This window comes from Poecilia reticulata, linkage group LG2 (genome assembly GCF_000633615.1).
Source record: "Poecilia reticulata strain Guanapo linkage group LG2, Guppy_female_1.0+MT, whole genome shotgun sequence".
Lineage (NCBI taxonomy): Eukaryota > Metazoa > Chordata > Actinopteri > Cyprinodontiformes > Poeciliidae > Poecilia > Poecilia reticulata.
The window spans coordinates 40,650,513-40,674,591 of NC_024332.1; the positions used below are offsets into that span (position 1 = coordinate 40,650,513).

At 39.6% G+C, this 24,079-nt stretch overlaps 2 protein-coding genes across 3 annotated transcripts; one reads left to right on the forward strand and one right to left on the reverse strand.

Annotated features, from left to right (window-relative positions):
* Positions 1-2,444: 2,444 nt before the first annotated feature.
* LOC103461724 (interferon-induced protein 44-like) lies at positions 2,445-5,625 on the forward strand (the record flags this gene model as incomplete). The annotated part of the gene is made up of 7 exons (XM_008404075.1): positions 2,445-2,478; positions 2,552-2,585; positions 4,107-4,308; positions 4,437-4,595; positions 4,700-4,868; positions 5,042-5,142; positions 5,220-5,625. Coding segments are annotated over 7 exons (861 nt in total), but the record flags the coding sequence as incomplete, so codon positions are not given.
* A 1,469-nt stretch (positions 5,626-7,094) lies between these two features.
* Positions 7,095-19,410, reverse strand: LOC103460036 (activin receptor type-2A-like). 2 transcript variants are annotated; one of them, XM_017303751.1, is made up of 12 exons: positions 18,373-19,410; positions 15,300-15,516; positions 13,862-13,977; positions 12,292-12,437; positions 11,689-11,712; positions 11,325-11,468; positions 10,214-10,357; positions 9,454-9,587; positions 9,265-9,379; positions 8,628-8,766; positions 8,062-8,192; positions 7,095-7,879 (listed from the first exon to the last, which is right to left on the reverse strand). In XM_017303751.1, exons 1-12 carry the CDS (start codon positions 18,425-18,427, stop codon positions 7,685-7,687), a joined length of 1,560 nt encoding a protein of 519 aa, XP_017159240.1. In that variant the 5' UTR covers positions 18,428-19,410; the 3' UTR covers positions 7,095-7,684. The 2 variants fall into 2 exon arrangements, with proteins under 2 accessions (XP_017159240.1, XP_008400226.1); XM_008402004.2 differs by lacking the exon at positions 11,689-11,712 and having other exon boundaries at positions 18,373-19,408.
* Positions 19,411-24,079: the final 4,669 nt, after the last annotated feature.

Consider the following 24,079-nt stretch of genomic DNA (forward strand, 5'->3'; position numbering starts at 1 on the left):
ATATACTTTTATGTGACATTGCCTTTATCTTTTTGATTTATCGGTTGTTTTTCAGCTCTGTTTTTTCATGTACTAATAAAATACATTGTCATTTGAAACGCTTACATGCATYACGTGTTCAAAGCTGGTGCACAAATAAACCTTTTCTTTTCAATAAAACTTGTCATAAATTGCTATTCATTGTGATACAATGTTAAACATCTTTGGACAGTCTGATTAAATGTTATTTTGACATAAGAAGATAATTCAATTATGTACCAGAAGTTTGAATAAACTCYCTGTCAACTTCAACATCTTGTCAATAATTTGTGCACCTGTGGATGTATTTTAATTTCACACCTGGAAAACACTGCTTTCTTGTTAGACACACAAGGGGAAAGTCAAAATATACTGAACAAAAATAYAAACGCCCCACATCAAATACGGTTGCCATGTGGAGTTAACGACTGTAAATTAGGATGTGCGGACATTTCATTGTACAATGRAAGTAACACTTACCTTGATTTGTGTATAATTTTTAATCCAGCTCATTCTCAGTGAGCATTACTCAGTGAACTGTTTTTTACYCAGTGCATGGGTGGGGATTGTCCCAGCTGGACAATAAAAGGCCACTATGCTGCCCTCAAGATGTGCTGCACTTACAAAGCTAGACAGCTAGCTAACACGTGAGCTGAAAATAATCCAGTCCTTGATAGTTTTCTTGTTTTATTTGGGAACTCTTTTCTTGTTGTTTTTTTATTTTTGTAAAACTGTAACAAAGCACAAAACTTACAGTAGGGTTGCCACCTTTCAAATATTAAAATAAGGGACCAGTCCCTATGTGTGTAAAGCGGATAGGGGGGCAGAGGGGGGGACTGCAGTGGCAGCGTGTCGGTTAGTGTGTGTTACCCAGAAAGCAGTTGGGCACAATGTCGCAACACCAACACCATGAGTCAAACAATGACTGGGGCAGACTACCATATAAAGTACTCAGGGATCACTGTTGTATTATTACACACGTTTGTAGAGTACGGAAAAAATCGTGTCCTACATTTAACAGCCAACTACGGGACGGTTTTGTATTTTACGGCAACCTTACAAATGACACYATGGACAAGTTCTGCTCGACGGACCAAATTAAAGACGTGAATAAGGTCTCAGTATGTCTTTACAGTTTAACTTACAATTTACCAAGGGAAAACTAAACAAAACATAATGATGGAGTCAGCACAGCCACCCCAAAATGTCACATTTTGTAACAAGTCATAAGGCCTCAGATGTCACAAGTTATGCGGGAGCTGCCATTGGTTCAGGGAACATAAGTGTGAGGGCAACAAGATATGGTTGAAGGAAAAAAATATGGGTGAGAGCAGTGGATACTCCTGAGATTCACTCTGAAATGTGACCGAGAGGATCTTTACTGTAAAAATAAAATGTAAGGATCCCACAGGGCTCAGAGCAGGTGCAGCATATTAGGAGCTTCAGTCCCCAGCATAGTTGTCCCACAATCAGCTTCAGGTCTTCCCCTTCTCTCTTTGCCCTTCCAGTGACACTTTATTGTTCTTCACTCAGTAAAGATACTCACCCTACTGACAGACTGAAATTTTAAATAAGAATAGCAATGCTTCATAATAATGCTATTTAAGTTAAAAGTATAACACAGAGAAACTACTCCGAGATGTTACTTAACTAAATGTAATTTTGTAAATGTAGCTGGTTACGACCTACCTCTGTCAAAAAGTGAAAGTWAACGGAGCAGAGGCTTTTTTTAAGAGATAATGTTGCTGMTGATTCACTTTGCAGCAGAGCAGCATGGATCAACGGCATGCTAATCGTTTTTCTCRTATCAGAGAATTTTTGAGTGAGTGAATTTTACTTTAGATAACTTTTCTAGATATTTCCCAAAATGTATTCACAATAACATTGATGCTGTGTTCATGTTACCTCGTGCTCTAGCTAAATAAAGAAATACGGCTTTCCAACTGACGATTGCTTCTCCTGTCTTCTCTCATATCATGACAATTGATAAAATATTTAATATGAAAAGAAAGCAGTMGATTCYTTCATCAGATTGTAATTAATGTTTCTGTTTTAATCTTATTTSAAGAATTTTCTCACYAGTAAATCTTGTAGAAAAATCCTGCAGCATTCTTTACGAGCAGCTTCATATGTTACTCTATTTCCTCCGTAGGTAGACACRTACATTATGTGGACRATTCTGGTAAGTTAAAGTTTCAAACTCAACACAAATTTACTATTTCCTCTTCCTGATGCTGAAACTGTGTTAAAGGGAAAACTAAATTTTAAAGTGTTTGTGTAAAACTAAAAAAGACTTTGAGTACAAGCATTAGAAGTTTCTTCTTTCATCTTGTAATGCTTCTTGAAGCTTCACACATTTGTGACTGACTTGATTGAAGAAAGCCCGTCAGGAACTCGTTTAATTGATTTATTTTTTCTTTTTGTTTTTCTCTGCTAAAGCTGAGGTTGCTGAGTCTCCAAGTGAGTGATTCCATTTTGGTTTTGAAAATGTTCCAGTCATCGCTGCAGAATAATAATTCATGTTTCTGTTCAGCTCTGGGTGAACCGTGGAGGGAACTAAGCTGGGGGTGAGTTTACAGTAAAACTGTCACATCTGATCAATAACAGTCCGTTTACTGCCGCTCGGTTGTTTGTCATTCTGCTGAAAGGTAAAACTGGGGCTTCAGATCTCACTGGATAAAGCTTTGAAACAGAGTTTGGGTTGAGAGTTAACAGTAATTGAAAGAACAAAGTGGAGCAGGAACTAAACATTAGTGTGGATTGAAGTTGAGTCTGAAACCAAAAGATGATCATCATACATGAACCATCATCACRGGAGGAACAGTTCAAGTAACTTGGTGAACAAATTTCACAAGAAGTTCTTATTTGATGTAGGGATATAAAACAAGTGAGTTGAACATTGATAACAGGACATAAAAAKGCAGTGGGATCAAAGCTCACCATCATTCTGAGAGAAAAGCAGAAGAACAAATGAGTTATGAGACATAGCCATGGTTATAAAGTTTATAAGTTTTGGCAGGTGGTTGGCTGTGTGTGTGTTGGTGAACGGGGGTGTTGATTGGTTTGGGAGGGATGGGTGGCATGTTTGGCCTGCAGTTACAGTCGGGGGCAAGGGGGTGGAGCAGTGGAGTTCACATCCGCTTAGATGTTTCTCTGCTTCAACACATCTGACTGTTAGAGATTTTTTTGGTATTATCATTTTGTTATTACTTTAGTTCATATTCAGTCTAATGTTCAGTTTAAAGTGTTCTCTTTCTTCTGTGTGACCTGGAGGCTCCATCTGCCTGTTTGTTTTCATGTGAAACAGTTAACTGTGTGTTTCCCAGACCTTAAATTACGTTTCCACAGGTGCCTTCTTATCAACCGGAATACTCCCTATTTTAGAAACTGCCTGTGTGCAGTCATAAATTGTCTCTGCTGTCTTCTTTAGCTATYCTCCCTGTTTCTGCTTGATAATAAAAGACAARCTGTAACCAAAGGTCTTCAGAACGCTCAGTGAACGGCTTGGAGGAGCAGCTTGCTGAGTCTTCTCCTTTTGCAAAAGCTTGGTCATAAAATTCATATACGTTGTCTGTAGTTCTTTTATTGAAGGTTCGAGAAAAATACTTATCAGACTCCAATATGAGCTCATTAGAAAAGCTCTGCAGAGCTTGACTGCATCCTAGTGAGGCAGTTTCACCATCTAATTCAAGCATATAGGAGACAGGACATCTAAAAGTTCACCCTGGAGGAATGAAGCTTAAGGCCACTGCTTTAAAACTYCCCCCATTGTTCYCTTTTCCATCTCAGTGTCCTTCACATTTGAAATAAACTCAAATCAATTTCTAATACATTTACATATATATCAAGTGGAGTATCACAGTGAAAGTCAAAATGGTTCACTAATCAAAGTCTGTTGGGCCTCGTCTTGGCATTTGGATAACAATTCAGAGTCCCACACTGATGGACAAGACACTTTGAAATAAAAATGACCTGAAGTGTTTTTTTAAATTTATCTCTCAGTTTTTCAGATGATCTCGGATTCTGAGCCCATTGGATTGAATATCGTTTCAGAATGACCAAACTAACTGATTTATTTATGTTCTCAGAGAAAAACAGAAGGATCTTCAGTATGTGCAGGAATACAAACCTGAAAAAGAYGACATCAAGTACCTACGAGTCCTCCTGGATGGACCTGTTGGATCTGGAAAGTCCAGTTTCATCAACTCTGTCGGTAACGTCCTCAGAGGACGGATTACAATTCCTGCTTTGGCCAGCGCGACCACGTCTGATAAAAGCTTCACCAAAAAGGTTTGAGAAGTAACAGGTTTCTGTTCATATTCCAGAACTGACTTTAATGGGCCAATCAAAAAATGACTGCATCAGCAAAAYGAAGTTTCCCTTGATGAACATGTTTGTTTTTTCTTGCTGTGTTTCAGTATGAGACTCATAAGTTCAGTAAAGGACGAGGAAGCTCAAAGACATTTTATCCTCTGATCTTCAACGACATCATGGGACTGGAAGACGGRACCAACAGGGGAGTTCATGCTGACGACATCAAACTGGCTTTGAAAGGACATGTGAATGAGGGTTATAAGGTACAACAACTGGATGAAGTTCTAAGAACTACATATATGAATACATGGATGTAATTTCTTATTTGATTGTTTTAAATATTTCTGTATCTTTTGCTCTTTTCCAGTTCAACCCAGTTACTCCTCTAACTCAGGATGACCCAGGCTACAACCCGACTCCCTYTGCTGATGACAAAGTTCATGTCCTGGTCTGTGTGATGTCAGCCAACACTCCACAGATGAATTTTTCAGTTCTGGAGAAGATGAAGAGCATCAGAGAAACAGCCAGTGACCTGGGTGAGTTTACACAGAATGATTTAGTCCACATGGTAACAGACCTGATCCATAATAAGGTCCAACGTCAGCGTCTCTGGTTCCAACAGRAATTATACCTGCATTGATTTCAGTTACTTTAACCTTTCAAGTTGAAGAAAGCATAAATATTTTCTTCAGTGAGTCTCTTCCTGCAGGAATTCCTCAAATGGCCGTGATGACCCACATCGATGAGGCCTGTGGTGAAACTGAGAAGAACTTGAGGAATGTCTACAAGAGCAAGTATCTGAGAAAAAAGGTGAGTTTCAGCCCGTTTGTTCAGAAACAACACAAAAACGTATGAAAGCATAACTGTGATAAATGTTCACCGTTCAGATGAAAGACTTCAGCTCAGCAGTGGGAATCCCCATGAACTGCATCTTCCCTGTGAAGAACTACAGTGAAGAAATCRACTTGAATGATGATATTGATGCTCTGATCCTGAGCGCTCTGAGGAAAATGGTCGACTTTGGGGACGACTTCATTGAGAGGATTTAAACTGAGATGAAGAGAAAACAGTGAGGTGGAGCAGATTTAGGAGAGAGAATGTTGACGATGTTGCAATAATGTAATTCATTGACATTAAAACACATGATTGGACAAATTTGAATCTACTGAAGATTTATCTTAAATCAGAAATAAATCTTTTTACTGCAGTTGAATGTTAAGGGTACTTGATTTTTTTTTATGTAAAAGGTTCTTCTCTATAATCGTTTTTCATATTAAAGTGATATTTACCTGATGTCTTTCATCAGTTTTTTTTTATGGAAAGCACTTTAAATCACCCTGTGTACAAATAAACCTGCTTTGCCTTTTCTTACCAATATTACATTATTACACACTGCATGGTGGTYGCCATGCAGTGTGATACAGTGATAAGCATGTTTAAACTATTGGGTGTGATTTTGATGTAAAAGGAACAAGTGGGATGATTTTGATTTAAGACAAAAATGCAACGTTAGATCAGAAGTTTGAATAAATTCCACAAATCTTATGTCTTATCAGTTTAATAATTTTGGTTTATTTGTTGAGTTGGATGCAAGTTTGATAAAAACAAGTGAACGGTTTATTCACTAGCAGCAACTTCATATCACTCTTTAAGGTGATATGATGAATTTTGKACAACTTGAAGCTAGGAGGGATTTCTCAGGTTGACCAAAGAGAAGACGGTTTCAGTCGTCGATGCGGGAGGTGACCAGGCCATGGACCAGAGCAGATATGGAGCGTGAGGGACAAAGATGAATAATATGGAGGTGGAAATAAACAGAATGGGTCATATTGAAAGGGGAGGTGAAGGACGGAGTGCTGTCGATGATGACATGGACTCTTTAACATGAGGCTAATTGGAGAGTAGAACCATCAAATGAAAGRGAGAAACTGTCAGCATTGAATGATACAGATTTGGTTCCTACAAGGAGGATCTCAGTTTTGTTGCTTGTCGGTTTAAGGACCTCAGATGTGAACATTTCAGATAAACAGGAAGTTGGGCAAGTTAGCTTATAGGAAAGCTGGAGCTGTGTGAGGGACTCAAAAAACCTGTGATTGTTCTAAAGCCCCACAGAGGTTTCTTCTTCTGTCTTGCTCATTTCCAACCCATTAACAAGACAGAAGAAATGTTTGCAACATCTTCAAGTAATAAGAAAACCAGTTGAACTTACAAAATGAGCAGCTCCTGTTAAAAAGCCTGGATAAAGTAATAAAGCTCTTTGCAGTTTCTGCATGACAGAAACAGRCAGCTCCATTTAAATTTAAGCTAAAATCATGTCAAAACAACAAAAACTGTAAAATTGCATTAACATTTTTAACATATTAAAATCTATTYAAGTAACCAAAATGAATGCATTAAAGACCCGGTCCCAGTGAAAAACAGAATATACAACATTATGCCATCATACAGATGTTTTGCTATCGTATGCGTTAGAGTTTACATCTTAATTAAAATTTTTTAACTGCATACTCAGAAAAAAATTGTCTTTTGTAAGAATGACACGGTGTTTGTCATGTTATCATTTTGATTTGTTAATGCAGTCAGGACTGTAAGAAAAGAACCACTTTGCTCTGAAGTTTTCAACAGTTGTTCTGTGATATAAAGCACCAACTTACTAACTACTTATTACCTACAAGTAAGCTGAAGTATTCATTCTCTGTTTTGAAAAAACTAACATTGGGACACTGCTATGTTTCAACAGAAGAGAAAAATGAAAAGGCTCAAATCTTGAAAACTGTTTTATTTATTTTACAAACACTGAAAACATCTGGATTGCTTCGTCACAGACTTGGTGGATTGTAATAAAACTATAAAATAAAGTCAGCTGCATTCTGCAGAGCAGTCACTGATTATTTTTTTCAAATCATCAATAAATAATTTAGTTCCTAAAACATCTGAAGTTGTCCTGAGATGCTGGTCACGAAACACTAAACAGGTCAGTTCTTCAGTTGAGCAGCAGATGTTCAACAGTAAAAGGTTCCTCAGGTTCCTGTAGATTAGACACCTCGTCTGTGGGAAGGAAGTGTCCACAGAAAGTCTTCAGCAGTGATTCTCTGCTTTCCAGAAGATTAAAAACGAGGTCAACAATTCACCTGGAAACTGAACCATCGTCCTCCGATTCCACCGTCCAAACCCTCTAGTCCTACTGTCCATCAGGAGCAGAACCAGCTCTTAGTTTCACCCTGAAATCCCTCACTGTCCATCATCATCATCATCATCACCATGATCCTCAAGTCTTTTATTTTGTAGTGCCAAAGTTACGTCACGGGTTTCAGACTACCTTCCACCTGCAGGTAGAAGTCAATGTTCACCATCAGAGCCCGGATTCTTTTGGAGGATAGTCCATGTTGGTTACCATGGTAACGACCGTGACGAGGTCCTCGGGAGCGGTGGCGTTGGTCAGCCGCTGCATCTGCGCCACGCGTTCCTCCACGCAGCCGGCCGACAGCCGAGCCTCGGCCTCGTGGTCCCAGAGCTCCTCGATGGTCTCGCAGAGCAGAGCCAGACCCTGCAGGGGAGACGGACACGTCCACAACACCGGTCAGAGACCCATCAGAAACAAACACGTCCACAACACCGGTCAGAGACCCATCAGAAACAAACAYGTCYACAAYWYCKRWCARGGCTGTCATTTCATCAGTTTGAGTTGTTAAAACAGTGGTGCATGCTGGGTAGTGTAGTATGACTCACCGCATGTTTCTGCCAACACTCCCTCAAGGTCGGCCTCAGCTTCTTGAAGACCACCACCTCCTGCATGTCCTCCAAAGACGGGTGCTGGCCCACCTCCTCCTCAAATGGCAGCATGTACTCATCCACCGGACCTGGATATGGAGCAGAACCGGATATGAGCAGGAGGTTAGCGGTGGCCTCAAGTCACAGAACGCAACAAAGATGTTTGAGTGAGACTCAAACTTTTATATGATAAAAAAGTCTGCAGAGAAAGAAACACCTCAGAATAAACAAGATTCAAAGATCCTGTCAGGATAAATCTAAGACCTGTAATTAACATATTACAGGCCAACTAACTTTTTAAAATGAATTCAAGACATTTTAAGGCCTTAATTTTATTTATATGAATTTAAGGCTTCTGAGGGATGCACAGTCACTCTGCCTACGGGTTGAACTTGTCCAGACTGAATCCAGACTTGGTCTGTTTGGTTCTGATAAACGTGTGAACCACACAGTTTATCACACAGTTGTTAAACTCTTCCGCTATTTTAATGATCTAGCCGGACAAGTCGGGTCGTGTTTCTTACCGTCAGCAGCTTTGCAGCGTGAGGCGAGCTCCCACAGCACCAGGCCCACAGCGTACATGTCTATCCTCAGGAAGACGTCTCTCTGGAAGTTAATGGCCCCTTCCAGGACCTCAGGGGCCATGTAGCGCCGGGTCCCCACCTGAACAGGGACATAGAGAGATTTCACAAAAAAGGTTGTTTTTTTAAATAAAACTGATCTGAAAGAACTTTAAAGTAGAGCTAAAGCTCAAGAATCATTGACACCGATGCCTGATTTGATCGTTTATCAATAATTCGAGAAATGGCACATTCTACAGATTTTTCTTTTTAAGCGTATTCTCTACAATATTAGAAATACACAGAAAATTAAACTTTGGTGGAACAAAAGTATATACATTTTGTATAGTTTTGACTATTGCAGCTCTAACCATGTTGTTCTATCAGCAAATTGACTCTTTTTGAGTCTGTATAGTCCAGTTACAATTAACTGATTAATTAATTACTAACTTAGTTGACAATTATTTCAATAATCAATTAATCATTTCAGTCCCACTTCTGAATAACTAAATCAGCCACCAGAACAGTGAGACCAGCTGCAGGTTACCTAGCAACAGCCCTTTAGAGATTACAAATCAGAACTTTTCTCTGGAGGACTCACGTGTCTGTGGTTCGCTGCTGAAAATTTCCCAGCCTCAAATCTCAGAGCGAGGCCGAAGTCGGCGATGCAGGCAGTCAGGTCAGACTTCAGGAGGATGTTCTTCGTTTTAAAGTCCCTGAAAGAACAAGACGACTGAAAACCTTCTGTGTGCCTGTGGTTTAACCTCCGTACCTGGATGTGACGTCTAACCTGTGAGCAATGGAAGGTTTGTGTCCAGGTACGTCCTTATGGAGGTAGGCCAGACCTCGGGACATCGTCTGAGCGATGAGACAGAGCTCAGACCAGGAGAGGACGTTGGCTTTCAGGTAGTCACACACTGAGCCCTGAGGACACAGGACGGACAGATAGGATACTGTAACACAGCTGTGTTGGAATATTAGTTTGATCACTAAAATAAATGCAGTTTTTACACTTTTGCAGCAGGAAAACTTCAATAAATGTGCCGTTTTCAGGAGTAATACTTCTGAAGATCCAAGTCAATGTTTACGCTCCACTTCTATGACTGTCCAGCAGAGGTCATTGTGTCTTCATTCAACAAAACTTCCCACAAGAAACTTGCATGTCTTGTTTAAATCAAAATCTAAAATTATTTTAAATTTATATTTAAAAAAATGACACTATTCTGTTTGTGTCTTATAAAGGGTTAGGGTTTCTTTAGCACAAGAGTCTAACCAATTAATGAGTCATACAAACACTGACATCTATAGGAGAAAATTACATGCATTTCTGGTTGAGAATCTTCACATTACTTCACGACTTCACATTACAGATACGTTTTTTTTATGTTTACTGTAGTTTCTTCTGTATCCAGCAGAGGTCATTGTTCTATGTATTTAGCTTGATGGTCCATATTTTATTTGCTGCAATACACTGCATCACCAGCAGAGGTCCACCCTCTGTCTTAAGGTGTTGCAGTACCATAAAAGCCCAGCAGGGGTCACCGTTTCACCTTGTCATGGTAGGCAGTAATGAGCCAGAGCTCCAGCTCGGCGTTGCAGCCTCTCTTCTCTGCTCCGATGAACTGCAGCAGGTTTTCGTGCCTCATCCCACTCAGGCTGTAGATCTCGTACTCCGTCTGCCACGACTGACGTTCCTGAACACACAGATGGAAAACTCGACATAGCAACTCTGATTCAGACAAGACTGGAAACGTTTATTAAAGTAAAATGTGTTTTGGAAGTATTGATCAATCTCTTGGAACTGCATGGATTCTGCAGAAGTCAGTAAATAAAATTTGTGGCCATTTTTATGTCACTTTCTCACTCATAATGCCATCAACAGTGAATGCATGAAGTGAACTTTTAGAAATACTATTTTAATCCATTGACAATAGAATCGTAAACTATTACACATTTTTGTGTCGTTTCAACAACAGATTACGTCATGTGGCTTAGTTTGAAAACTTTTCTTCGCAGTTCTAACTCAACATTGTTCAGTTCATTGCTTCTGTCCCTCCATCATTGCGCTGGATTCATTTTCAGCATGATCAGCTAACTCATCAGCATCCTTTGGCAGATCATCTTTCAAGCCTCTTTTCTCCCCCTCTCCTTTTCTTCTTATTAAAATGTAGCCAGATTTATCTTTTCCACATGTGAAACATTTGGCCATTTCTGAATCTGGCCATCCAATAAGAACAAATACTGTTAGCATACCAGTGGAAAAACAACTGGACAAACTTAACCGTTTTCTTTATTTATAGTTGATTTATGGCCCCCAGATTGCATGTATGCATCTTTTTTTGAAAACTAATCAAATTCATTGCCACCAAGATTCAAATTTTATGTTTTTAATGTCATTTTCAGCAACAAAGCAGTTCATAAAAACATCATAGTTACCAGTTGTGAAACTAGTAAATATTACATTTTGTCGAGTGCCATCATCCATACACACCAAATATGTTAGTCAATGTTCTAGTGTTTATGGTTCTAAAAGCCWCTCTATTCATGTTTTTCCTTTACACAAACTCAATGTTTCAGCTGTTTTGCAGTTTCCTGGAAGTTTGTCCATTTAAGGCTTTAAATTTAATGACTTTAAATCCTGAACTGATGGAGCAGACTCACCTGGATGGGGAAGACCTTGACAGCTACTTGTTCACTGAGCAGCTGAGCCTTCCACACACAGCCAAAGCGCCCCCTAGCTTTGACCTCCAGCAGCTGCACAGGCCTGTGACCTAAGACAGGGGAAGGGGGCATCGGACCGGGGTCCTACAGGAAAACAGAAACAGGAGATTCTGGGTGAGATGGGATCCATCAGATCTGAGTCGTTTTCCTCAAAATAACCAAACAGATCTCCATGCATCATCATCATCAACATCCTCCTCTTCCTCAGTGGACATCATCAGTGTGAGACGAGCACAGGCAGCATCACAGTGATCAGTGTTTGAACACACAGAGGGGGGATGGGAGGGATGAGAGCAGCTCTTACCTCCATCAGAATGTGGAAGACGTTCTGAGGCACAAACACAAACAGGAGGTCACAGTCAGAGCTGATCTGAGATCTGCTGTCAGTCGCCACCGCCAGCGCTGAGCTGCTGACTCCGTTGGCCACAAGTTTATTCACAGGGTACAAAAATGTCTGACTGACACCACCTCAAATGTCTGCCACCGTGACATGGAGAAACGATCAGAGTTCTGATCCAGAAGGTTTAGAAAAAGATGAGTTTCTGATGAGCTGCGTCTCTGTTGCTGTCTGAACAGACAGGACTCAGAAACTAAAAGTCAGGATCTGGCACTTATGTGCAGTGGAGAACCCTGCAGTGTTTGGACTCAGCCCATCACACAATGTTCAGACAACTTTGTCAGACGGCACTAATTTCCCAGGGTTCCCATGGCAACACCAGACCATCACAGAAGGTCTGAGCTGAACTGTTGAGACTCGGTCTGTCCCAGTAAGATCAGTTTGGAGCAACAGAAGAGATAGAACCTGTCAACTGTTGTTTTTTTGTTTTTTTTAATAAAATAACATGAATAAGAGATCAAACTGCAGCTGAACCATTTCGCTCATGGGACCAGAACCAGGTGGACTCACCTGTGTGGGCAGCAGGACCGGAGGGTACGGCCGTCTGTGGCGTCGGTACATCCAGAAGGAGAGCAGCACCGCGCCGCTGACGGCCAGGCTGGGCACCATGGAGAAAATCAGAGGCTCTACTGGCTGCCTGGGTGGGGCACTGGTTGCTATGGAAAAATAAATGAAACACGAGAGGCAAAAATATCAGACATGATATAACCAAATGAGAATAACCATGTGTGATAAAGTTGTTAACCAGGAAGAACTGATGATGCCATCAGGCCTGTCGTGATAAATTCTGCTGGACTAGACATTGTCCCAGAAGTTATTGCAATAAATAACTTTGTTATTGTAACTACATTATTATTTAAAGCAACTTCATTGCATTATTATTACTCATAATAATGAAAGTTCACCTTCTCAAAAAACATTTAATTTTGTAAAGAACACTGCAACATATTTTAAATGTCCAAAATAAAACAAAACCACTGAATGCAATACAACTAAAACCATAAATAAAGTTATATATAAAGTCTCAACAAAATTTTTCTTCAAACAATAATCAGAATGAAAATTATCAAGCTCATTTTTAACCGATTCATTTCTTATTACAACAGACTTGGATGTCATCAGGTTATCATGAAGTCATCAAGGTAACAATGATGACATCATCTATATTTGGGTGTTATGCAATAATTATGACATCATGGGACAATTGCAATATCCAGATGATGTCATAACCCAAGAATTGTGATGTCAGCTGGCTGACACAGTCATTACACATCAGTGTAATGATGACATCATTAGTTTATTTCTAAAAGTAGGAAAGACATTGATGTCAACAAGTAAAGCAGCTGAAACACTGGGTGCCTTTAAATCTCAACTTAAAACCCACCTGTTTAGAGCTGCTTATGGCTAAATTAGGGTTAGAGTGCGGGTTTTGATGTCTTCCATGTTTGTATGTCTTTAATGTTTTTAATTTCTTTTCTACGTTTTAATGATGTAAAGCCCCCCGGAAAACGTCCCAGTTAAACGACGTTTAACTAAAGTTCTACGGGGTTTAGAGTCCCAGTTGACGGAGTTTCAACTAAAAACCTAGAGGTTGGAGTCCTTGTCAAACGGTGTTTTTGACTAAAGTCCCTGAGGGTTAGAATCCCAGTTAAACGGCGTTTAACTGAAGTCCTAAAGGGGTTTTAATGTTTTTATCTTTTTTTTTTCTTTTTWAAAAAAATCTCTCTCACTGTTTATTTAATGTCACATGCTGTTTTTATTTTCATTATGTAAAGCACTTTGAAATGTCTTGCTGCTGAAATGTGCTATACAAATAAAATTTGATTGATTTGATTGAAGAGATGAGCATCGACTTAGACACCAATCTACATCATATTTTAATAAAATGTGAGTCCAAGTAAACAGCAGATCTAGAGGCAGAACGATCTACCCTACAGTTTCAAAACTATCCTGATCTATACAGAGTTTCTACATCTGCAGTTTCTACTTTGAGTGATTACAAATAATTGACACAATCAGTGAAGTTATAGGTCTGATGAACAGGAGGTAAAGGCATGGCCGGTGAACAGGTGTCTCTTACGTGTTATTGGGGGCGTGCTGACGTTGGGTCGATGGTAGAACTTTATGTTACACAAACTGACATCACAGCAACAGAAGAAGACTCCAGGGGCTTCTCCCATGTCCACACACTCACTCCTGGTGGAGGAGGAAGAACAGGGACACATCATCATCATCACCATGTGAACGCAGTGGTCAGCTGGTCAGCTGACCAATCAGAGTGAAAACATCTCTAACTGAACTCTAGTGTTGACTCTAGCGAGAGTTTTTTTCCATTATTTCTCATGAAGAAACATGTTATTATCCGTGTTATTATCACAGTGGTTTCACACCATCAAAAAATCAACTTTTTCAAATATGAATAAATGTAACCAATATAGAATAAACAATAATAAATGTAATTAAAGACATCAACAGCTTCACAGACTTTCAATATGTCAAGAGTTACAAAATAAAAAGTAAATCAGGAAATAATACAATTAATTTACTACTGATAAATATTGCAATGTCCACACCACTCAATGCTTCAGCATGATAAAAATATACATCAAGTGAAGGAAGTCAGATCCACCCAACAGCCCAAAAATACTACAGCCATGCAGAAATAGCATGCATGGTGCTTTAAATATAATAATCTGCCAAATATTGTATACAAGCAGTTCTACACAAACATTGATGCCGATATGATGAAGGTGGTTTAACAAATAGCACAGCTTTACTCTATATTTGTTTTAGTCAGAATTATCTGTTGACTGTGGAAAAAAAGGAAGGAAGTCGTGTTTCATTTATGAAATGTTCATTTTCACAAGAATATTAAAAACTGACATGATTTGCATAGCAAAGTCAGGGATTCTGATTCTTATATTTAAATAAAGAGAAACTTTAACCTGGACGTTTTGGGTGACTGAAAACATTTTAATATTTCAAACAGGAATCCAGCTACACCAGCTGTTCTCAGCTCAGGTCTGGAGCATCAAGGCCGTTGTGTAAAACAAGAATGTAAAACAAAACTGTTTTGTTCGTTTAATAAACGGATGAAACTTGAATGACTCCTGTTGTGATCTTAGTCAATATAGAGACAAAGTGAACTAAAATTCACCCCGAAGGGATGAGAGATGTTGCACAATAATGCTATGGAAACACTGATGTTTGTCCTCATAAAAACTAAAGTAGTACACAGCTTTCATTATTATTCAACAGGCAGAAAGACGTGAACTCACTGACACTACAGATGTTAATAAACTGGTTCAACAGGATGTGAAGGAAGCTCACCAACCACCACGTTACGGTTAACTTATTAAATCGCACAAATAATGTTAGACAGGCAGATTCCACAGTAAACAYACAGATAAACCCAAAACTATTCAGATTCYTGTCACATTAAAGACAGGAATCTGCCTGTGTTCGGAKGTCCTTTTATTTAATAACCAATCCTAGGAGCACAAACAKTTTTTCCCCACCTGTAGCAGCTGGGGTGGTCCAGCCAGCAGCCCTGCTGGATCAGCTTCACCTCTCCGGAGGCGTTCTTCCAGGTGGAGAAGCAGTGCTGCCGCTTGTCCTCCTCCCCGGAGCAGGTCACCACCGTCCTGCCGTCTGCGTTGCCCGTCCCGATGGATGACGGCGGGTTGTGGGTGTACTGAACACACTGGTGGGTCTCTGAGCGGCCCAGGATCGAACCTGACGCGACAAAAAGACTTTCAATATGCAGACGTTCTGCTGCAGCCGTTCATCATGTGGAAGAGCTCATCAGCGGTCTCACAGGACTGGTTTTTAACTTCACTGTGATTAAAATAAGTCCTACACAAATTAAATAAAAACTTACGTTAATAAATATTWAACTTTTTCAGTTTAATTTGGCGTTTTTCATGTCTGGCCTGGGACTTGAATCCTTTTACACCAGCGTACAGTAAGCAGTGATCTTCATAAGTTATTAACTAGGTTTTAGTTGGCCATTATAATCCCCGTTCTCAAGAAAAATCTCATTTAATCAGGATGAAGGAGCAGTTAGTGGAAAACCCAAACGGGTTTATTTTTCATTGACTAACCAAAACTTTTAAACCAGATCTTACGAATCATGGAAAAGAAAATCAATCAGAACATTTTATTTGATAAGATTCCTAAACATCTTTATGGAATAACTCAAATTCCTACAGTTGAGCTGAAACAGATTTTATTGACTTGTACGTCCTTTTTCTAAAATCCAATAAACATAAAAGACACAGCCTGAATGCATAAGGCTTAGATTATTACCCAACACTTAATGAAGTCCCAGCAGCTCTTCACAATATGCATATTGTGTATTATGATATTGTAATAATACATTTAATGGCTCAATAAATGTCTACTTTTGATATATTAAATATTACTACATTATTGTTAATTACAAAATAGCCAAATATTTCTTCATTTTAAGTGTTTTACTACACCAACTATTAAAATGTGTAGCATTTCTCTAATATAGATAATCTGTACCATATAAATGTTTGCATATTGTCCATATATTATCCAATATAAACCTACATTAAATTAATTTGTGCTTCACTGGGATCCTCTGGGAATTATGACATTTTTGTTCTTCAAACATAAAAACAAAGTGTGCTGCAGAACTGATAACTGCTTACACAGCATTATAAGAGCAAGTCAGGCAACATGTGTTTACGTATTTGAAATTGGCGAGCGCTGATGGTGCTTGTTGAAGCAGTGTCCCATTTCGCTGTGGAATATTTTAGCTTCCTGATTTAGGAGCCAACAGCGTGAGAGAACAGGACACACTAGTGAAATAGGATTTAGCCCAAAGTTTGGTACCACGAGCCTCATCCGACCCGGACTGAGCAGACACATGGTGGCTCCCAGTGGATGGATTGAAGGAAAACAAATGAAGAACGGAGGCAGACGTCAGAGCATCAAGGTGAAAAAGTGAAAGCAATAAAACTACTGACAAAAAGACAAAGGGAAGAGAACAGGAGTTTGATAAATGTCAAACTTCAATCTGTTCTTCAGAATCGAAGAACGACGAGAACTTGATGCAGGAAGAAGAATTGTCCTGAATTAAGATATTTAGACTTTGTGAAAATTCAAGAGAGCTGGAATTTCAGTTCAGGTTCATTTTCCCTTCCACTCCTTCTGAAAAGAATGAAAAAATATTTATTTTTGACGTTTCTGGAGTCAGACTGTTAGCTGAAGGTGGATACCTGGAGTTCTCCAGGACAACTGGTTTTATGTTGTTCCAGTTACCTGGGAAGTGGGAACACAAAACTGTGTTTGGCGTCAGACCAGAGATCACAGAGGAAGTCGGAATTTCAACACGGCATCGCCCTTAAACATTGTTTGATGTTACAAACATTATTTTAAGCGTAACTTTCCATAAGCAAACACTCTTACTTGTGTGTCTTGTAAAATAGGTCTCTCTGTCCCATCATGATGATGAGCCGGTCTAGTATCAGCTAAGGAYGGTTGGTGTATTTGAAGACATYTACGTTGGGAAATTATATTGACAATATATTGTTTACTGCAGTCAGTGCATTAAGTCAACTGACTTTGACTTAATGCTCTGACCGGCGTGACTGTCACATGTCGCACAGAACCTATTTCCAAGTAGCTTTGCTGGAAAACAAATGTAAAAAATCCCGGTTTTTTTGGCCATCTTTCAAAAATTTCAGTAAAAATAAAATTGTACAATCTCACTGACCCTGAATATAACACTAAGTGGGATAGTTAACTGAGTAAGACATAAAATAATGAGCTCATTGTTTTGTGTTTAGTGATTCTGACCAGCTTGATTCACACATGTTTTTATCAATATTGATGTGAAATTGGCTGTAGATTTAACCCACCTGGCCTGAAAGATATTTAGTTTTCCATCACATCCAAATTCAAAACCACTCCACTTTATTTGCAATGATTTAGATTTTTTCATGTGGTTTATTTGTTAAAACAGACCAAATACAGTGACTGTCCCAAATAAATGTTGTGTTTAGAATATCTGGCCCATATTTACGGAGGACTGCTTTTAGAAATAAAAGCAGAAAAATAAACGCACCAGACCTTCCTGAGTTTACTTGTGATAACTTCATATATACTTATTTCATTTTTTGAAAACTTTTTTTTATTGAATATCAAGTTTAACAGAACAATGCGCAATAAAGAGGTCCAATTTCAAAATGCTTTTTATACTTTGTGTTCAGCTGCACATATTCTATCATTTTAGATAAATTCAGATTTTAAAAAGAACAAATTGTCCATTATTTGAATTTTATGTATAATTGCAAATTATATTAAAAAAATTAAATAAAAACGACTCGAAATGACTTGAAATTAAAGGTTCCTGACTTGAGACTTGACTCGACTTTTGCCTGTCTTGACTTGAGACTTGAGGACAGAGACTTGAGACTTACAACACAGTGACTTGGTCACAACTCTGGCAAAACCACCAGAACCACACACCTCTGGTCCACTAAACAGAACTATTCTGGATGAAACTGTATTCCAGATGCTACTTTGATCAGCTAACCTTTAGCTAGGTGTGCATCTCACCTGAGCAGCAGGAGATGAGAAGAATACTCAGAACCAGTCTGGCTTCTGGTCCCATCCTGAGTCCAAATCTTAAGGCTCGAGTTGCGTTTGTGACCCTGTGACTTTTAAACTGGCTCTGATGAGCGGAACACGGAACCACGTTTTGATCCAGACAGCTGATTAAGGTCGGTCCCGTTTACCGAAAAACACCGAACCAAAGCTCTGTGGAAAGAGTCAGAACCCGTTTTTGGAACTGGAGAAATGTCCGAAACGTTGACCCACAGAGTTCGGTCATCATGTCCCCGCTGTGGGCAGCTGAAGTCGGTTCGGATCAGGGGGATCTTAATCACAGCAGAGTTCCAGAGGAGGCGGACTGGCAGAGATTGACTGCTTCAGGAGCGGGTTGGGTTCTGGCTGGAAAGCTTCGCTCCAGACCTGGAGCTGTTTTGCACGAGAACCGAACCACCATTCGGTCCTTGTTTTCCTTAGTTCGGTTCGGATGTACTCGTGTTCGGTTCCTTCATCTACCCGAGCCGGGGTTAGCTACTAGCTTAGCACCGCCACTAAAACAGAAGAGGCAATTCTTCATCCAGCACAAACTGAAACCCGACCAGAACCGAATCTGCCGAGGTTCTGATTCCGGACTTAGAACGGGTAGATACAGCGCTTCAGTTGTCTCGGGCTCCGTTCTGCTCTCCTTGACCGAACCAGCATAGCAAAAAAATGGCTACCGTGTAGATATTAATCTGTTTTTAAGCTTCTGCCACAATATAGTGACTGACACTGCAAGCAGCCAATAGAAAGATGGAATGGTCTTTCTCCACCAATCAACTTCTACGTGTGGATGTAAAACAGCTGATGGAGCGGGAAAAACCCCGCCCCCTGTCAGGCTCTTTAAACCAGCAATCCGAAACCTCTTTTGCCCCACGATCCAGATTCATGTTCTGAAATATCTGACAGACAATGGGAATGTAAGACCGTCACGACATAACTGCAATCTAACAAACTATAAAAAAAAAAACTATGAACACGGGCCCTATTTGTTCCCACAGCGCCTCTTTATACTTGTCAAGATTACCAACAGGAACAGAAGGCTGCATCCGGTTTTTCAAAATAAAGCGTCTTGTGATGCTTAAGACAGCGGAAATAATATTTTTTGAGGCAGGTGCTGCTTACTAATTTACAGGCTAAACCAACCAGTTTAACCAGCAGATTCCAGTAAACCAGTTCCATTAATTAACCAAAGCAGTTTATAATAACTGAGCTCATTAACAAAGATTAATAGCTCTGATGATATGAATTATTAAATGTGTTTATAAATTGAAAAGCTCATTGGATTTTTAAGTAATATTCTCTATCAACCTTAAAACATCATCTTCAAATATAAATCAAATTTTCATATTTTTGGTTAAAGTTTCCTTTGGCAATTTTTTAGAGATAAAAAAAAGGGGAAAACAGCAGAGAGAGGAGAAGTGAGATTGAAACTGAGGGTCATAATTTATTGGACATAATGACAAAACAAAATCGGGACACTTTTGATATAACCACAAACTTTTAAAAAATATTTTCCAAAAGAGAGAAATTCTAGGTCTTCAATAGATACCCACGGAAGAACCATATAATCTGGAGCTGTGTCCATCTGAAGGTTCAACGTTTCCACTTTAGTAGCTTGAGAGAGAGAGAGAGAGAAATGAGAGCTCCTCTATTTTTTTCATTTTGTAGCTCAACTCTCACTCTCTGTGTCTCTGCTCACAGCATAACTTTACTTTGACGGGATCATACTGTTGTGTAAAAACTGAACGGGTGAGAGACGATCAGGTGAGTCCATCACCTCAGTCAACAGACAACAGAGAGGAGGAGAGAGTTAAAACCCATAAATGTAACTGACATCTGTAAGAGAAGCTGATTTGGATACAGCTTAAAGATATACAAACAAAGGTCTGTTCGCTTACAGTGTTATGTTAATTTGTTTTGTGTTAAATAAAAAATAAATGTACTATACTTTTGTATAGTAATTTAATACTGTACTTTCTGCTTCTCTAACAGAGTAGATACATAGTGAAGCCAGTAGCGCTGAGGCTTCTCATACAGCGAACACTGAGTGCAACAGGATTTATCTTACAAAACATTCACACTGTCCAAATTAAGATACAAGACCTCAGATGATAATAAATCATGAAATGGTGGCCGTTTTTAACACTGAAGATAAAATGATCAGGGTCAAAGATGAAACATTTTGGATAAAAGTAATCAAAATGAACGATGAAATTACTGTTTAAACTTCAGGATGATGAAAGGAAAAAATGTGATTCTTTTTAAAAAAATGTGTAGTACTGCAATCAGTCCGGTAGAGGGCGGTATGATACCAATCTGTTTCTGTAAAATCATCCACATACATTGAAAGCGCAACAGCCAGATCTGATTTGGGATCAGCTGACACACCACGGACACGGAGGTGGAAACGGGAACCTATTTTCTGTCAACCATCAGAAATAAGAAATGCATTTCTAAACAACCCACAAACTATTTATTTTCCTTGGGTATGTGATAGATCAACAAAATGGCGAATATAGGGACTTTGAGCTAAACTTTAAATAATTACTGTGGTCAATCTCCTTTAGCTTCTCTAAAAGACAATCCAAGGCATTTACCTGCCTTCAAATTTCACAATAAAAGCAGAGGTAAGATATAAAACCATATCCCAAGCTTGAGACATCGCAAGCAGAGCTCTTTCAATCCAACATGTGAAAATGGAAAGAGCATGGTACAACTCCAAACCAACCACAACCTCCAATATACTCACAGAGCCACCATGGAGAGCAGCCAAGAAGCCCATGGTGCCTCTGAAGGGTGTACAAAGAGCCATGGTTTAAACTATATCCACAGTACTCAGAACTCATGTTCTGCACAAATATGATGACATGAAAGCAATTGTTAAAACTATTGAATAAAGGAGCTCTGGAAAACCTGGAAGTTGAGCTTCAGTGGAGAGCAGAGGAAGGTTGCTTTTCTCTATAACATTTTATTTTAAAAGGATGAAATTCCCTGAAGTAAATCCTGGAATCAGAACCAATAGAACCTTCCACTGGAGACCTGAAGCTTCTTCAGCGACCATTTAAACCAAATCCACTTAGTTCTGCAAGAATACTGGGAAGCTACGATGATCTTAAAAGATCCTCACTGCTTCCATTGATCCATCAGAGCAGATTATGAGTTACTACCAGGAACCTTTGGTCTGATCTGGGGTCAGCTTTGTGGRAACATAAAGGTTTCTGGTGGTTTTGGTTTGTTTCTCAAATAAAGGCTTCTGTCCCACCAAAATAAAAGCTTGTTCGGAGGACAGGAACTCCTGGCGTGTTCTGTTCATCTGAACGTGTGAAGAAGAGGAAACAGTTCCTGCTCCAGCTGGGACTTAATGAATGCAGCAGTGTGGAGGTTTATTTTAATGCTTGGCTCCGTCTGCCAACATTATGACCCTTTGTGGGAACCACCGGGAGCTTTTTGTTTCTCAGACATCATGGAGGGGTTTTATTTAGCTTGATTTGCCTTTAATAAACAGATTTAAAAGAAAACTTTGCTCTCTCCTCATCAATCAGCTCCACCTTCTGACTCCATTAGTAACCCTGAAGGATGCAATTCCAATGGGATTTTTTCTCAGACCTTTTGAAAATGTTACAGTGAGATCCACCTCATAAATGTGGAATACAGCGCTTTGCAAAAGTAGCAATAAATCCATCTTCTATGGATTTTCTCAGTTAGATCAGCAAGTATAGTGCAGAATTGTAATGTGGTCAGAAAATTATCTTCTGATTAGTCAAAGTCGGTAAAGAAGTGGAGCAGCAGTGAAGAATTCACCATAAAAATCTGGTCATTCTGCAAATTAGCAACTTGCTCTAAAACACATGAAACTCTAATTTCAGCAATAATTATGCACAGATGATCATCATTTTTTTCCCCCCAATTTCTTTAAAACTTTGGAACACCATGGACTTCCTGGTGCTGGTCCCACACAAAAAAAATTTCTGTGGAATATTGACTGGTAGTTTTAATGTAAAAAATGTGAATGATTTATTTATTCTTTTTTTTTTTTTTTTATTTTAGCAAATCACTAATAAAGCTATTTATTTTTTATTGGTCCTCCCTGTTCCTGTCCGACAGGCCCTTCCAGCTGAGTTCTGGTCTGGTTTGAAAGGTGCTGTTGCTAAGTGATGCTGCCGCGGCTCTGGAAGCGTCTCCTCCCCGCCGGTCGCTCTCCTTTGCAGCCAACATTAAAACCAAACGCACCCTCGGTTTTATTCAGGCCTTTTGCTGCAGACATCCTGCAGACATCAGGGGCCCATTGGTGGCTTTCAGCTGCAGACTCCGTCCTCCTCGACTCCGTCTTTGTATTCAGAGTCAGGACGAAGAAAAGTGACCTGATGGCAGTGGCTGGACGTCCTGCAGGGTTTTTATTCTGAAATGGAGAGCCCAACTGGGACAAAACAAACAGGCTGAAAGTGGCTGATGTGTTCATGTCATGCTGCTTCCTGTCTGTTGGTTTAAAGGCTGTTCCTGCAGAAAGAAGGTGTCAGAGTGACTGCAGAGCAGCACAGGGAAAAGAGCCTCCACTGCAGAGCGACCACCAGGAGAATTAGAAGTCTTGAATCCCAGTCGGAGACAACAGAGCTGCTTTTTGTCTTCATAGTTTCACCCAGACAGAAATTCAAAAGAATTTAAGAATGCAGGAAGTAATTTTGCAGAAGCCTCTTGCTGCAGGAAAAGTATACTTGCCTTTTTTTTCTTCACTTTGCAGATTTTTATTTTTTTGAAGAAAAAAAAAAGATAAACCATGGATGTATGTAAGATGACTGACAGCTTGATATGGAGGAGAAGCTGTCCATCTGCTGAGGACACTGCCTGCTAATGGAGCTGACCACAGGGGAATTCATAGAATGATCTGACTTTGGAGAGAGAGACTACTGCACTTGTATGTGCACAAAATCTCAGAGTTGAGCTTTTACCTACTGGAACTGCATCCCTCTTCCTTCAGTATGTCCGTGCTGGATCTTGGGTCCAAAATATTTTATCCCTTCGAGTCTCAAGATTGTTGTTTAGAAGAACAATAAAATCAATTTCTTTTATTATTATCCAATGTAACAGCTCTCATGTTACCCCAAGTCTGCTTATGATTGGCTGATGAACCCCTCATGACGACTCCTTCCCTATAAGCTGGTCCCAAAGCACATCTTATTCAAGAGATTCAGTGAGAAACGAGCGAAAGAAACCATGAATCTGTCAGAATGGAGACTCTGAGCTATAAGTGTTTTTATGTCATATTAAACTTGACTCTGTTTTTACTCCACCCACATTGAACATGTGTTCGGTATGGCTTAGTAACTCTCTAAGTAAAATCCAATTCAGATTTATGCTGGCTCTGATTCTGAAAATGAACTGCCAAGTCATACCATGACCTGGACCAAAACTGACAGCTTTCCAGTCTGAGGGAATTTTGACCGAAACAACAGCAGTTTGTCCTGAGATTTTACCCGTCAGTCAAGTCAAGAAACTAAGTGACGACAAATCCGGTCAGTTCTGTGAGCGAGACAACAGCTCAGGCCATAAAGCTCCTTTCTCTAGACATGCAGAAGACACAATGAAGCTTTGATAAACACAATAATGATTTAATTACCTCTTCAGCATCCATCACATTTGCCTTAAAGACCCAGTCATTTGATTCAAGCCTTGTGGG